A 14,909-nucleotide genomic window follows, 5' to 3' on the forward strand; every position below is an offset into this window, starting at 1 on the left:
AATAAGGCATTCCTTCACCCAGCTATTGACCTGTAATGCAGAAATTCAAGCTTTATACTGGAAATTATCTACCCATTTCAATTGAATGTATTACACTTAGTCTACAAGTGATGTCTTGGCACGGATTTGGGTTAGGACTGTGTTCATAACACAGCACACTGCTGTTTGCAAAAGGATGGGTTTTCTACAGCAGCCTCAGAAAAGCTCAGTGCCATGGACAATATGCAGCCTACTGAGGGGTTTGCCCTGCCACATGAACCTCTCTTAAGTTTCTGCTGCCTATATTTTGGGACAGCATGCCAAGAGAAATGCTGGTAGATTAGAATCCAAATGTACAACTCTGGATTAGAAAAATTTTAATCCTCTTCTTGGTGACACAGACTGAGTTTTGCTGCAGTACTTTCCAGTTTCATTTTCCAGACCAGATAATTGGGTTCAGCCTGTACAGTACTGTACTCCACCCTATCTATCAGCAGGCACAGAGAACTTGCTGACTGTCCCCTTTGACCAGATCCTGCTGCTGTGGGGCCCTGTTTGCCTGCTCCCCAACACCCCCCAGGGCACATCTGTCTGCTCCCCATCTGCCCCTCGTCACATGGAGAGGAGTTACTGGAGACCAAGGGTGTTCAGGCAGCTGGTGCTGGGATGGCCTTTCTGCCTGCAGAGGTGCTGGCAGCCTCCCTGATTTCTGAAAACACCTTCAGTGTTTTGCCTTTCAGGATCTAAAAGTGTTTTCATTGCATGGAGTACATGGAAACCACCTTGGCCTTGAAATGCACTTTGCAAATGTTTGCTGGCAGCAGAAAAGTACAGCTTTGTCTGGGTGGAGTTTGCTGGAGGACTGGGGTGGGTCACAAAGAAGAACTTAGTTGGAAATGACATTTAACAGCTTTGCTTTTGTAAAAATGAACAGCAGGAATTGCCAAGGTGTTGGTCTGTGTTGGTGCTTAGTGAAACATCACCTCTGTAGGGGCTAAACCCACATGGGGAGCAGGGGCACTTGCTGCTGCATGGCACATTCCTTTTAGTGTTTATGTTAACAGGAATTACTGATCAGTTTTAGCCTGTGAGAGAATTGATAACCCAAGGAGAATCAGATTTAAAAATACTAGAGAGTATTCAAAGTTTAAAAACACTGTGGGAGATGTCACTTTAGAAGGGAAATATGCTATACAACAGGAGAGATTTTAAGTCAGAGCTTTGGGATAAGTACATTTAATCAGAGCTTTGGGATAAGTACATTTAATCAGATTTCCCCATCAAATCCAGCAAATTGTAAAGAATCTTATATTGCCCTTAATTTTAGTCTGAGTTGATTTTAAACACCCCTGGGACACAATACTTTGGGAAGAGTAATTCTGAGATGAGGCAGAGTCACTGCTGTCTGGCCAAGTTTCATGCCTACATGTGACAAGGGTGAGGAATTAACATAAGCCCATTGCAGGCAGTTTGCCATCAAAACTATTTTCATGTTTAGAAGGATATACATAAATGCACTTTTTGAGGTATCAGAAGTTAAAAAGGTGAAAACAACAGTTGTGACTTTCCATGTGTTAAGTTATGGACTGTTTTGCTCACACACCCATGAGAGCATCCATCAGCAGAACTGCTGCCTTGCAGCTCAGGAGATTGAATTCTATTTTGGACTGGAATTTTATTGGGGAATGCATTCAAAATTAGTTGTTCCCTTTCCTTTTGAAGAAGGAAAGACATATCATCTATATAGAGGGCATGGATTTTAAACTGAGAAACCTGAATAACGTTTATAATAATGTTTATAATAATGTTTATAACACTTGGCAGCAAACTGGTCAGAGCAACTTTTTGGAAACAGTTTTCTTTTATCATTCCCAGCATGCTTTTGGTTTTGGCGCTGTTTCAAGTAGAAGTTTTTCCATCCAGCTTGTGTGGTTTTTTTTTTTTTTTAAGAGAAGTAATCAGCTAAGAGCTATTATTATATGTTATGTTTTTAAAGTCGTTCTTCCTGTTAGGATAAGACTTAAGATTGTTACATTCAAATTGTTAAAAAATAATCAAGTAGTCCTTTCAACATCTTATGCGGATTTATCTGTTTTTTTGCACCTCATTCAGTTTGGGTGAAGGAGTTAAACTGGTCTGTTTTGCCTTCTTGACTGAGGATAGTTTGCCAGTGCTTTGTGGAGAGGCAGCTGAGGGCTTGCAGCCAGATTTTCAAAGGTACCAGATGCTGAATGATAGAGAAACCTAAAAGATTTTGAAAAGTTTTTTGCCCAGTTCCCATGAAATGATCAGAATTGATGCAGGGTAGGTGTTACCTAATTAAGGCCTATTTAGAGTTGTGTCTTAACGAGGTTTGGAAATCAGTGCCGGGATGGAATTTTTCTGGCTTACATTCAAGAAAAGAAAATAGAAAAGGAAGATGAAGTTGAGAATGTACTTGATTCTATTTTTTGTGAGAAAGAAAACACCAATGAGAGCAATAATGAATGCACAAATCCTTTGTTAATATTACTCTTCCATATGAATAATTGCCCAGAGGATGGTGCGTTGCACTGAATGGAAGAGCCTGTTGTGTCTGCCAGTGTTTCTGGATATATCTCAATCCTTCTTCATAAAATTAAAAGGAAATATTTGACAAGCCACACTATTAGTTTTGTAAATCTTGTTTTCTTGAAGCGCAGGCTGGAAGAGCTTTTGTTTTCGTATGTGCTTTTCTGCCCTTCTTTAATTTTACTCCTGTCTTGAAGAGTGCTGTCACTAATTCTGAATTGGCAATCAATGTATATGTCCTAATAAACTTTTAAAATAAATTTGTAAATGTTTTAACACATTTAAGACATGCATACATGCACATCCAAATAGCACATGGGCAAGCAAGAAGACATCAGGCATTTTTGCAGCATTTGTACTACTCCTGTGAGGCTGGGAAGTAGTATGGATTTGAACATAACTCATTCAAATGCTTGCCCTAATAGGTGACCCATCAGTGATTGACCTGGACTCTGACTGGAAGGCTCCCACAGAGGAGTGGGGAAACTGGACTGGAGATGAGGAGCATCAGACAAGGGATGAGAAGAAGGTGAGGCAGTGCTGTTGATGGCCAAGGAAGACCTGGTCCACGGGGTCAGTCTCATCCACGCTGGGGTCTCCAGTCTAGCCCTGGAGACAGGCTCCTTTGGTCGTGGAGGCTTTCTCATGCTGGGATGAAGTGCCTGGCATGGTCCCTGCCTGACCTGTCTGAGATAGCTGGAGCTGGGGAGCACCCTTGCAGGAGGCATGAGATGGGCTGAGGGAAGCTGGCTGGTTCTGGGAGTTCATCATCCCCCTGGTATTGCTGTCCTAAGGAGCAAACCCGGGGTGTTTGCACACTACTGCTGCTGACGTTTTCAGATACCCAGGTCTTAAAAGAGGTGTGGAGTCCAGAGCCTTCTCAGCATCTCAGGCAGCCAGGACATATTTATTTAAGTTTGCTGATAAGAGGGTTTGGTGACAGTGATACAGCGGTATCTTGGGTGGAGGTGTAGAAGCAGAAGTCTTGCTGTTTAAATACTTTCTAGAAGCTCAGGGAAATGTTCCCTCTGGGCAGCAGTGGGAAGAGCATGCTCAGCTTTTTGCACATGTGTTAACCTGAGGTGTGCACCCTATCCAGTGAGATAGCCCTGCTTGTACACTGTCGGTGCACACTCCTGGAGGTAACCAGTTTTCCTGAAAAAACCCCAAAATTAGCGGACTCCTCTTACAAAATCTCTGATGCTTTCAGGATTTGCCAAAAGGCAAAGCAGGCATTCGTTTCTGCCTTTCTGGACCCGAAAGCAAAACACAACGGAAGAAGAAGAAAATGGAAGTGAAGGAAGCAAGGGATGGAGCTGGACTGAGGCAGGTGAGTATTTTGTATTCCAAGAATAGTGTTTGGTTTTCCATGAGCAGGGAGGGATTCTTGTCTGTTAGGATGACCTAAGGGAGATTTTTCTTCCTCTCTGTCTTCTGGCTTCCTGTTCTCTTTTCTCCCTGTCTTCCCACAAAAAGAAAATATGAGCACAGTGATTAGTGGAGTTTTGCAACATGGTATTCCCTAACATATTTTCAAAACACTTTGATTTTGCAGTACAGAATATTGTGCACAAAACTTGGAATGCAATTGCCTAAACATTTTTTCATCCATGATTAAAACCAGATGCACTCCAAATTTAGTGTACAATTGACCTGTGTTTCATCTGTAGCTGAAGGTCACCCAGAGATATCAACAGTAATGAGAAGGTGGTTCCCAAAAGTCAGTGAAGATAAAACAAGGCCACTGAGATATCACTAAAAAGCTAATTGAGAGAAAAATGTTTCAGAGTGCAACAGAGAAAGGTTGTGGAGATTGTCAGTTCATTTGGGATGGGAAATGCAAAGGACCAGTGTTGACTGGCTTTTGGACCAGTCCTTGCCTGTGATTGGTGCTCAGTGAAATAAGAAATTGCAAGGGGGAGTGCCTAAAATGTCCAAATCGCATTTCATTCACTTGTCACAGAATATGTTTTTTCTATACATGTATGGCTGCTTTTTTAAAAAAAAAAATTGTCTTCCCCTCACACCCACTGTTGTCTCTCACAATCTTTGAGACTATTTTGCTCCCAGATCTCCTGATACTCCCATTTTAAGGGAAAGGTTTTAACTACCTTACTGACCACAATCCACATAATCATTAGGATACCCTATCAGTTCCCAGAGTGCTGCCATACCAGTCTCTCTCTTGCACATCCAATTAGTTGGTTTAGCTTTGTATGTAGCTTCATGAATAATCTTAACAGTGCTGTTCAGACTCCTCAGGACAGCATTGCTTCTTCAGATGTGTTTATGATGGGCCAGAAGAAGCTCGTGTTGCATGTCAGCCCCAAATGCTAGTGTCTGGTGCCCAAAATGCTGCTGTGCAAGCTCAGCCTTCAGATGGACAAAAAAAATTAAAGTACTTATGAAGCCAGATCCACAAAACTGCTCATCAGACTCCTTGTGCTACCTCTCCAGTGTTCCTGTGGACTCTAGTCATTTAGTAGTCACTGAGCACGTCGTACTCTTCAGTGTCACTACACAATGACAGTACTTTCATCTCAGTTTTTCTTGCTGCTCTTCTGTTCACTGGGGGAAGCAAGGGGAAAAATAACACTTGAAAGACAATTTCAACACTTTAATCCCCTCTAAAACAAATAAATGAGGTAGGTAGATAACATGGCAAACTATTCTAATCATGTAAAAATTAATTTGTCCTGCAGTTTCTTTACGTGCTCCACAATAATGACATTTTCTCTCATATTTTGTACTTGCATATGCTTCGTTTAACTCATATGCTTAGTGAAGCATATTGTTTCAATTAAGCCCCAACAAGGTTTGCAAACAAGAATGGAAGAAGGCCCCAGGGACTTGATATCTGCAAAACATAGCAGTGATGCAGTTGGTGCTTCCTTGGACATTGTTAATAATTCACCCAATAACGGTAAGTGATTGTTTTTGCACATCTGATGAATTTTCAGAATAATATGTAATCTAAGAAGTGTTCACAAATGCATTTTAAAGTGAATATGTGAAATGCTTCTCCTTCAGCTGCATATTTTAATTCCTTGAGAGAATTACTGTATTACTCAGAGGCTTTTCTGTGACAAATACCTGTTCCTCTCAGAGTCACTGAACAAAATAAAAGGCTCCTATTGAATTTAGTGACAGTAATTTTTGCACAGCTCTTTTCAACATGAAACAGAAGCAAATACGAGTGAGTCAGAGCCCACTAACAATATTGAGTCCTCCCCATGACTTTGAATTACCCTTGAAAGTAGGTGGCCCTTCTAAAACACATCTAAGAACCCTTAAATCCTCTTCATTAGGCAAAAAGCAAATGGTTCTCAGGGATGCAATTGCATGTGGAAGGTTTGTGCACTGTCCCTGTTTGTATGGCAGGCATACCTGGAAAAAAGGAGAGGAGGAAGAGGAAGAAAATGAAGAAAGAGACTTGAGGAAGCTGTGTAGCTGCCAGAGTGCCAACCCGATGGGGCAGACATGCCAATGAGCTGCAAGGATTCTGCTTTCTGCGATGCTGCTGAGCCCCAGGCAAAGAGAGGCTCCAGGAGACCTCCCAGCTAGAGGAAGAGAAGAGGAGCAGTGAGCCAGAGAGCGTGAGTGTGTGAGAGAGCGAAGAGAGGGAGCAGGCTGTGCACAGGAGGTGGTTTTGAAACAGAGTGGCTGTTCATTGCAAGCTGCTGCCCTTGATCAAAAGCTGTTGAATGGGGTTTGACTGGTTGCATTAAGTCCTTTCAGTTTTTTGCTGTCACGTTGTTCGTCAACTTGTAGTGTTCTATGCCATTGTAGAAATAGTCGGGCTGTACCTGACTGTGATTGTACTTTGGTCCCATGGAGGATCCACCAGCTAGTCTGGTCTCCTCTGGCAATTTTGCAGAGGTACTCATCGACAGGCTAGTAATGTACAGAAAGAAGCACTGTTCAGAAACAAAGGGAGAGTAACATGGGTGATTCTCCAACCTCCTAACTCTTTTAAATCCTTGGTGGCTGCTACTGTCAGACTTTTGCCTCCTACCTTGCCATGTTTATACTTTTTACCCCACATCAGACTAGTTTGCTCCTCAAGGAACATTTCTAAAGGAGGTTTTTAACTTGTTTGGAAAGATGGTCTAAACCCGTCTTTCTCCCTGGATTTCATGGTGGGCTAAAGTTTAAAGTCTGTATGTCCAAAGCATGTTGCATTTGTACTTATAGTAGGCTGAGATAACTTTTAAAAATAATTTTTCTTAATCTGATGTTTGGAAGTTTTTTATCATTTTGTCACTTGAATATTCTAATATAAACTAAATTTGTGAATGAAGTTTTTAAGTCAGTTTAGTGTTTATTGAAGGGTGTGTATTTCTCCTTGTCAGAGGGCTCATAGTACGGAGGAGAGAATGTGTTACAATAGAATACTGTGGTTTATAAACAATGCTGAGCTGACACCACTAAAAGCATAAGACCTTTTCCCCCAGAGGAGTTGCAGCTTTGGTGGTAGCTGGAGAGGTGGGTCTTCAGTTGGTCCTGAGACTGTGCCTGACCCATCCCAGAAGTGATGCCTCAATGGATGAGATAGTGTTTCTCAAATCTCCATCTGCATTTGACCCTGTGCCTTTGGAGATGGAGGGGGACAATTACTAATGCATGTTAAATGTGTGCACATTTGTAGGCTTTGGGCTGATGCTGTGAAACTTTTCACTAGGACAGTGAATAACCAGGGATGTCTGTGGTTTTACACTGCCACAGCTGCATTCCTGTTTGCATCATGGAGACAGAGGAGAGCTCTGTGCTTCTGCCATTGCATCCCTGATCCCAGCTTGTCTAAGCTTTACCTGCAGCTCAACACTTTTCCCTGATGGCCTTCATCTGTTGCATAGCTGTCAAATCAGCTGTACCCTTCAGAGAAGCAATTAACTGCAGCAATGTATTTGTGTTTAGAGTTTAGCTACTGTGTGTTGAAGGGCAGTTCTCTTGTGCTGTGATTTTTGGGGTAGTTAGCTGTACTGTGTGCCCTTAAATTTAGCACAGTAGGATTCTTTCAGACAGGCTGGAGAGGGGTAATCTTAACTGATGCCACTTAGCAGCCCACTGTCTAGGATCTGCACATCTTGGTGTTTGTGTCTTAGTGTAGGTGAAATACTGGCAGTTTGGACTGAACAGACCAAAGAGCTTTTATCGGGAAAGTAACTGGTTTGGAATAGATGCATAACAAGAAAATACATGGCCTCACTGGAGGAACAGGTACAGCAAGTTCAAGGATTTAGAAGATGAGCTAATGAGTATGTGGGTAATGAACAAAGTTCTGTTATCTCTGAAGCCAATGGAAAACATTAATTGACCTCATTGGGGCCAGGATGTTGCCCATGGCCCTTGCTTAGCATTGAAGATAACCTCTGTCATCCAAAAAAGAAAGAAAAAGGAAGAGATAAAGAGAAGCTCACAAGATTGGTGGACTACAGATTTCTTCTGCTTTTTTTCTCTATATCTGCTTGTAAACTTTTTGATGTGTTTGTAATTATGCTTTATTTCAACATTTTTCAGTATTTCAAATGTCACTGTTTTTATAATAAAAAATTAAAACTTTTGTCCAAAGCCCAACACTCATGAGCTGTTTTATTTAATTTGTATGTGTGTAAATGAGAGCCTGTTTTTGCTGTGTTCCATTTTCAAGCTTTTTCTAGGTACTATAAATTTTTTTTTACAAGATTCCCTTCATTTGAACTCTTCTATGTTTAGGAAATCCTTGCAACTTTATTTTGTTGTTGGGATGAAAGAATAATCCAGACTTATAACACTAACAAGCTGACTGAGGTGCTGATGACAAGCAGCAGCAAATTATATTACTGTTTTTCTATCAAATTCTTCAGTACCCCTCTTTGTGACTTCAGTGGTGTCTGAGGCCTGTGTTTTCCTTCTGGCTTCACTGTTTAACTTCTGGGAAGTCATCACAGTAATACAGATGGGCTCAATAGTTTACAGCAGCACATTATTTAATACCACACTGTAATGTAGGCAAAAAAAAAAAACATTTCTACAACTAAATATTCTTGCTCATAGGCTTTCCTAAATAATTGAAAAGCACCTTTAAGGGCACATTGGGTGGCAATGTACAGCATGCTTCTGTGATTCATCTGTTTTGTCTGCAGTTAGGAAAGGGTATGTTGGTTGTTGCTTGTTTGATATGGCTGTGGCAGTGCTTGGACTGTACCACGTACCTGTACCACGTCCCCCAGCAGTGCTGCTACACAGGCTCCAGGGATGCAGAAGTGTTCTGCAGGGAGACAACTGAATTTACAAAAACAACCAAACCAGAACACAAAGCTCTAAGCAACTCTGTCAGCTTCCATTCTTTTACTTCCCTGTTGTCAGCCTGAAAAACCATCACACAGCTTAATAAATGGTCTCTGCAGATTCTTTGAAAATCAGACCTTTGAGTTCCTTAAGAAACTCCCCTTTATCACCACATGTTCAGGTTATTCCTTGATTTCTGTGCTTTTAGGACAGAGGCTGTGCTGATCATCCGCCTGCTCTGCTGCTCCTGGCTCCAGCAGGGCTAAATGTGTGTGCTGGATCTGCACATTCTCCCAGTCTCAGATCCCTGCTAGCTGAAGACTATTGTAAATCCTCAGACAGAAGATTCGACATCCCCCCCAACATGCTGAAGTATTGCTTTAGCTATAACTGAATGTTATCCCTTAGAAGAGTAAATTGAGAGTAGCTCTCTCTGGTCATTCAATAATTCAGTACTGTCTAATTGCCAGTTCATGGGCCAGGTCCAGCTGGCATCCTCCGCCTTTTCCCTAAGCAATTTATTAGCTGCTTGAGAGACACTTGTCTTAGGAACAGCCAAAAGCTCTCCACATGCCTGCAAATGGCCCAGTGGCTGGAAATCAAGCCTCTGGTGAAGCCACAGTGTGGGAGGTGGGATGAAGTGTGGCTGGCAAACATCTATGATCTGGTTAGGGGCAAGAAGTTAATTGTTACAGGAGCAGCTGTAAATGATGAAATACAAGGTTTTAAGTTTCCACTTTCTCTTAAAACTCAGTCTGCTCCATTTCTGAAATGATACTCTTTCTTGTGGGCAGCCTCTTGAAGGTGGAAGATTTGCTATATCCCTAATAAAAGAGCCATATCCATACATGATGAATTCATAGTATCACAGGCATTAAGATGTGGCTGATTAAGTAACTGACAAACTCCTGACCTACAAAGTTGTGTTTACTTGCAGGCAGACAGCAGGATGCAGATGCAGAGACTGAAGCTTTGCTTCACATTCAATCCATGATGTAACACCACCAGGGTAAAGACAGGCAACCATAGAGAGGAATTTGGCCTGCTGTTCCATAATTATCCATAGCTGATCACTGTAATTGTCTATAATTATCAAGGTCCCACCCAATGTGCAGATTGCTGCCACAGCCAACATGTGCACAAGCTGACTAGCAGGTAGACATGCTAATTGCCTGGCAAGAAATAATTTTTTTACTATGCTTACAATATGAGCCTACTCTATAACACTGAGTATTTTCTAAGGGTAGCTCGATGTTGTGAGAGAGGGTTTTCAAGTCATGGGCGACAAAAATAAGATACAGGAAACTTTATCCTTTGATTGTACTGAACCAGACCCAGAGATCTTTTCAAAGTAAAATGAACTTTCCAGTTTGTGCCATCCCTGACATTCGGCCCTGCAGGTGTTCCTGCAAAGGAAAGGTCCTCCTGTACTGACTGAACAGACACTGTAATGCGTGATCTCAGAAACAACTCCCTCTGTCTTCTGGGGAAAAGGCCACTGTAAGAGTAATTGACCCCTGTGTCATCCCACCAAGAGAATATCAGAAATTTGGTAAATGTTATTTTCGATCAAACTTTGACTTCACTTTGCATGCACAATTTTCCTTTGGTGCTGGTTCTGAGCAGTGCAGGTTACAGGGACTCACGATAAATGGTTTTATCAAGCTCTTCTGGCAGCAACAGCCGCCTGCCACAGGCTTCCTCCTGGAAACCTGCTGCTGTCCTGAACTGCAAACACAGTCAGGAAGCCAACGTGTAAAGAAATAATAACCACTAGAAGGTAAATTCCTGCTTCCCTGAGAAGGCAGCATTCAGATCCTCGGGCTCCTCCTGTTCACCCTGCCAAGATTCATGGAGGGGCAAGTCCAGGCTGAGGGCTGGAAGGGGGAGGCTGCCAGTGACTACAGGAGATTTTCCATTTCCAGTGCTCACTGTTGTTCGTGTGAAGGCACTGAGATATCTGAAATTGCAAGTACCATTTTAGATCATGTTATTTTTAGACATTTTCATAGGTCCTCAGCTATGTGGAGGCTGCTATAAATGAACCACAGCTCTTTTAGTTTATCAGATTTTGATTCTCTAAATGAAGACAAGAATTTTTATTCAGTATTTGAGATTTAGAAAATCTGAGCATACAGCAAGTAACCCAGAAACAGTCCTGGGCTTAGAGAAATTTTATGTCATGCTGTCATATTTTCGCTTATTTTCTAACCCTGACTTTCTGACCCATCTGTTATGAGTTTAAAAGGTTTGGAACTGAGTTAAACTGACTCATAATGGTAAAAGATAATTCATATTGTTAACAGCAACCAACTAGAACAAATAGTACAGAAGCTTGGAACATTACATTAGGAATTCCAAAATGAAGTTGATTAATTCAGTAAACAAGACTAAAATTCAATAATCACAAAACTCATTGTGATACATTTTTATTACATTCTAACCCTTTTTACAAGAAACCACTGATCCTCCAAATTAGATTGTTTTACTTCAAAATTAATCTCAGAAAAAAAGGATGGTAAAATTTGTTAGTGCTGACTTCAGGATATCTATGATTTTGCTGTATGAGTCACCAACAGGAAAGTTTCCCCATGACTAATTTATATGAGTTTTTTTTTTCCCCTCATTGATATGTTAATATTTTGCTTTTACTCTAGTACATTTTTATCTTTTTTAAGGAAGCAAAAAGTCAATCCATGCTTTCAGCCTGGGTATTTTTCACACCTTCTGCACCAGTTCTATAGATTTTTCTAAATTCTGTTACGGGTATACAGTGTTATATATTGCAGTTTCTATGTAAAGATATTTTCTCTGGGATGTTGAAAAACTTTGTTTTTTTTAATCTAAAAATGTTTTTTCAGCATGGAAAATAACTGAGTCTGAGGAGCTAACTAACCTTTGCTTTTTTTTGTTTTTGGTTTTTTTGTGGGGTTTGTTTGTTTGTTTTTGTTGTTTTAGAGCAGCAGGCACATGCATAAAGTTATAGGAAAAAAAATAAATTAAAATAGCAGTAGCTTGTTCCTGCCCTCATACTCTAATGCCTTCCATTTGGGACGCAGTAGCTCCAACATGTCCTGCACCGTACCTTTTATTTCCTGGCAAAGAATGGACAAGATGTTCCTAGAAGTTTGATTGACCTGTAGTAGTGTTGGTTATATCTGTTCATCTCACTGTGTCCTCGTTTCTCAACCCCCATCAGAACAATATTTTCGCTATAAAGTGATATGAACTCTGCCCGAGGTTACATGTGATTATCAGTTCAGAGTCTGTAAATTTTCCTTCACACAACACAGCAAATGCTGAAGCAGAACAGCACCTTATTCTTAAAAATATTGCCATCCTGGCAATGTGGTTACTGCATTAAACCACCACCTTCTAGCCAAGGATAGGCTGAAGAACAGCATGAAAGGGAAAAACTATGGTATTACAAAAATTTGCAGAAAACAGTCTTAGTGCTGCATTGTTTTAACATCCTGCAAGTGTAGGACTTTAAACTGTAGAAGTTGAAGTCTGGTCTCTCATTTACCTGATCCCAGCTGTTTTGCTGTCACCTCATTAAAATGTGATTATCCAAAACTAATTTGTGTTTTGTAAAACATTGCCAGGCTCTCTCAAGACAGAAGTGCAAATCTCCTGTCTAGACATGGGTTTTGAAAGCTCTGACTAGTTTGGCTAATGAGGAACACCTCGATATCAAACCCTTTCCTACCTGCTGAGAGGGAAGGAGTTAAAATGTCATGCTGGTAAAGGAATCCAAATCATTCTTTCGAAGCTGCTTCTGACTTGCTGATTTGTGTATGGCTTCCTGCTCTGACTGTTGTGGATGCTTTGGTCCTGCACGCCATGGTCGTTTTGCTATTTGTGAGTAAGTTTTATCATTAGTACTCGATGACTCTCTGAGATTTTGCTCAGTCTGTCATGAATTTTTATATATTTAGAATATATAAAATATATACAGAATATATAAAATATATACAGAATTTTTAATATATTTAGCCTCACAAATCCTCTTTGAACTAGCAAAAGGGAGAGAATTAAGGCTCAGCAAAAAGGAAGTGTCTTGCCTGAGGTCATCTGGGCTGCCCGTGGCATGGAAGAACTGGAATCTTTCACAGAGGGTAGGACTAAAATCATTAACCTATTACCTCTTCCCCTAAGTACAAGAAACAATGCAATCATTCTCAAAATACTCTTTAAATCTTTCTTTTCCTTATTTTTTTTTTTTTTTTTTAAGAGAGGAGAAAGTAGACAGGTTTTTTAATGCAAATTCAGTAGTTCCACATCAGCCTATCCTGCTGTGGAAAGCTTCTTTGTGATGTTAAATGAGATTCACATTATTCTTCCCAGTATCTTTGTTGTTTGCAGAGTATAACAAGCAGTGAAGCTCAAGGGAATCGCATCAATTTTTATTCTGAGTCTGGCTGACAAAGATATGAACACTTAATTAAGATTTCTTTCATCTCATGAAAATAGCCCTGAAAATCTGAGACTGACGAGAGCTTGATTTTAGCGAAGGCAGAGTGTCCAACTGCAAGATCTTAGCTGGAACACTTGCCCTCACAAATCATTTGAACTAGGAGTGGGATCTAGAGGTTTCCAAGTGGATGTCCAAACTTTGAGGGAGGGGCTTCTGCTTTTATTTCTGACTCATTCTAATCCTGTGAATTACTGTTTCACACAGGGACAGACCAACAGGAAGGAGAACCTCTCAGCTCCGCAGAACAATGTAATCAATTCAGGCATGCATGAAGCAGGAATAGTTGGCTTAGGCTTCCCAAAGTGCCATCTGTGAGAAAACTGATTTTTTAAATGACTGATTACAAGAAAATGCACATTATTTTTTCTATTTTCTTACATGGACACTTGTATATTCATTAAAATTAGTCCCTTCTTACTACATTAAATCAGTGTTGATAATTTGGCATCTGTGCACAGGGCTGAGAACATTAGGACCACTAAAGAAACAAACAATAGTTTATAATAGGATCATTACAGCCATCTAAGCAGCACTTACAACATGTTTATTCAAAAATGAAATATGCCCTAAGGAAGAAAAACACTAACTATGGAACTCTGGGGATTTAAAATAAAAAGGTCACTTTTAAAGCCCTTAAGTAAATAATTTCAAACAACTCAGCAACAGTTCACATTAAAAATAGACTAAGCAGTCTATTATTCAAACAATAAAATGTGTTAATTGTACAATCTGGAATGTATCAAAAGGACAAACACTGTCACTCTCATTACCTTCTCAATGTTCAAAGTGAAAAACTCAAGTTAATACTGACATACATTTTGGTGTATACATGCACAGCAAATATTTATGGCTCGGTCTCTCAGATTGTGCACTGCCAAGAAGGACATACTTGCAGCTGCAAGCAGAAGGTTAAAATAAACTGTGTGCATTTCTGCATCAACAGGTCAGGTCTCCAGAAACCATCGGGTCAGGGGTCAAGGGAACTTTGCAGGTCCTGCTCCTTGTGGGAACAGAAGACAGTGTGTCTAAGTGGAGCTGAAACTTTCCACATACTCAACGAAGACAGCACGGTTTTTTTTTTCCTCTGATGGCATATCCTTTTAGCATGTAACACAATGTTACTCTTTAATCCAAGGAATTAACTCAGAAGAACAGCAGAATGGAGACGGTTCATGTGAACTAAACCTTCTGCAGCACTGGATGAATTTCTGCAAAAGCTGGGGGATGTTGGCAGTTCCTCAAAGCATACCTCTGCCCAAGTGTCTGGTTTAGGAATGGTACTCCCCAGTTTAGGACCCCTATTGAGACTTTCCAAAACCACACACTGCTCTATCTCACTCCCCCTTCCCCTCATCTTCCCTGCTGTGTTGGGATGGAGTTAAGAATTGGAGGCACAATAATATACTGGAAACATCAGTGAGATAAGAAACCTGCCCCCGCTCCCAATAGACAACATCAGCCAGCTCCCTCCTCTGTGTTTTCTCCATAGGAAGAAACCCCTTTTCCCCCTGCTCCTGGAAATGACCAGTGATGTGAGGTGGGATAGAATAACCTCCACATCCAAGCCATGCTCCCTCCTGGCACCTGCAGAAATTAACACTGCCCCAGCTGGAATCAGGACATCAGGAGACAT

General features: G+C 40.8%; 1 protein-coding gene across 1 annotated transcript in view; it reads left to right on the forward strand.

Moving 5' to 3' along the window:
- LOC131577075 (protein LYRIC-like) overlaps positions 1 to 8,100 on the forward strand; it is a 30,797-nt gene extending 22,697 nt beyond the window's left edge. The window contains exons 9-12 of the mRNA XM_058834433.1: positions 2,955 to 3,058; positions 3,740 to 3,859; positions 5,335 to 5,452; positions 5,911 to 8,100. Coding sequence (XP_058690416.1) covers positions 2,955 to 3,058; positions 3,740 to 3,859; positions 5,335 to 5,452; positions 5,911 to 5,966 — 398 coding nt within the window. The 3' untranslated portion in view covers positions 5,967 to 8,100. The remainder of the gene's footprint in view (positions 1 to 2,954; positions 3,059 to 3,739; positions 3,860 to 5,334; positions 5,453 to 5,910) is intronic.
- Positions 8,101 to 14,909: the final 6,809 nt, after the last annotated feature.

This window comes from Poecile atricapillus, chromosome 3 (assembly GCF_030490865.1).
Source record: "Poecile atricapillus isolate bPoeAtr1 chromosome 3, bPoeAtr1.hap1, whole genome shotgun sequence".
In the NCBI taxonomy this organism is placed as follows: Eukaryota; Metazoa; Chordata; class Aves; order Passeriformes; family Paridae; genus Poecile; species Poecile atricapillus.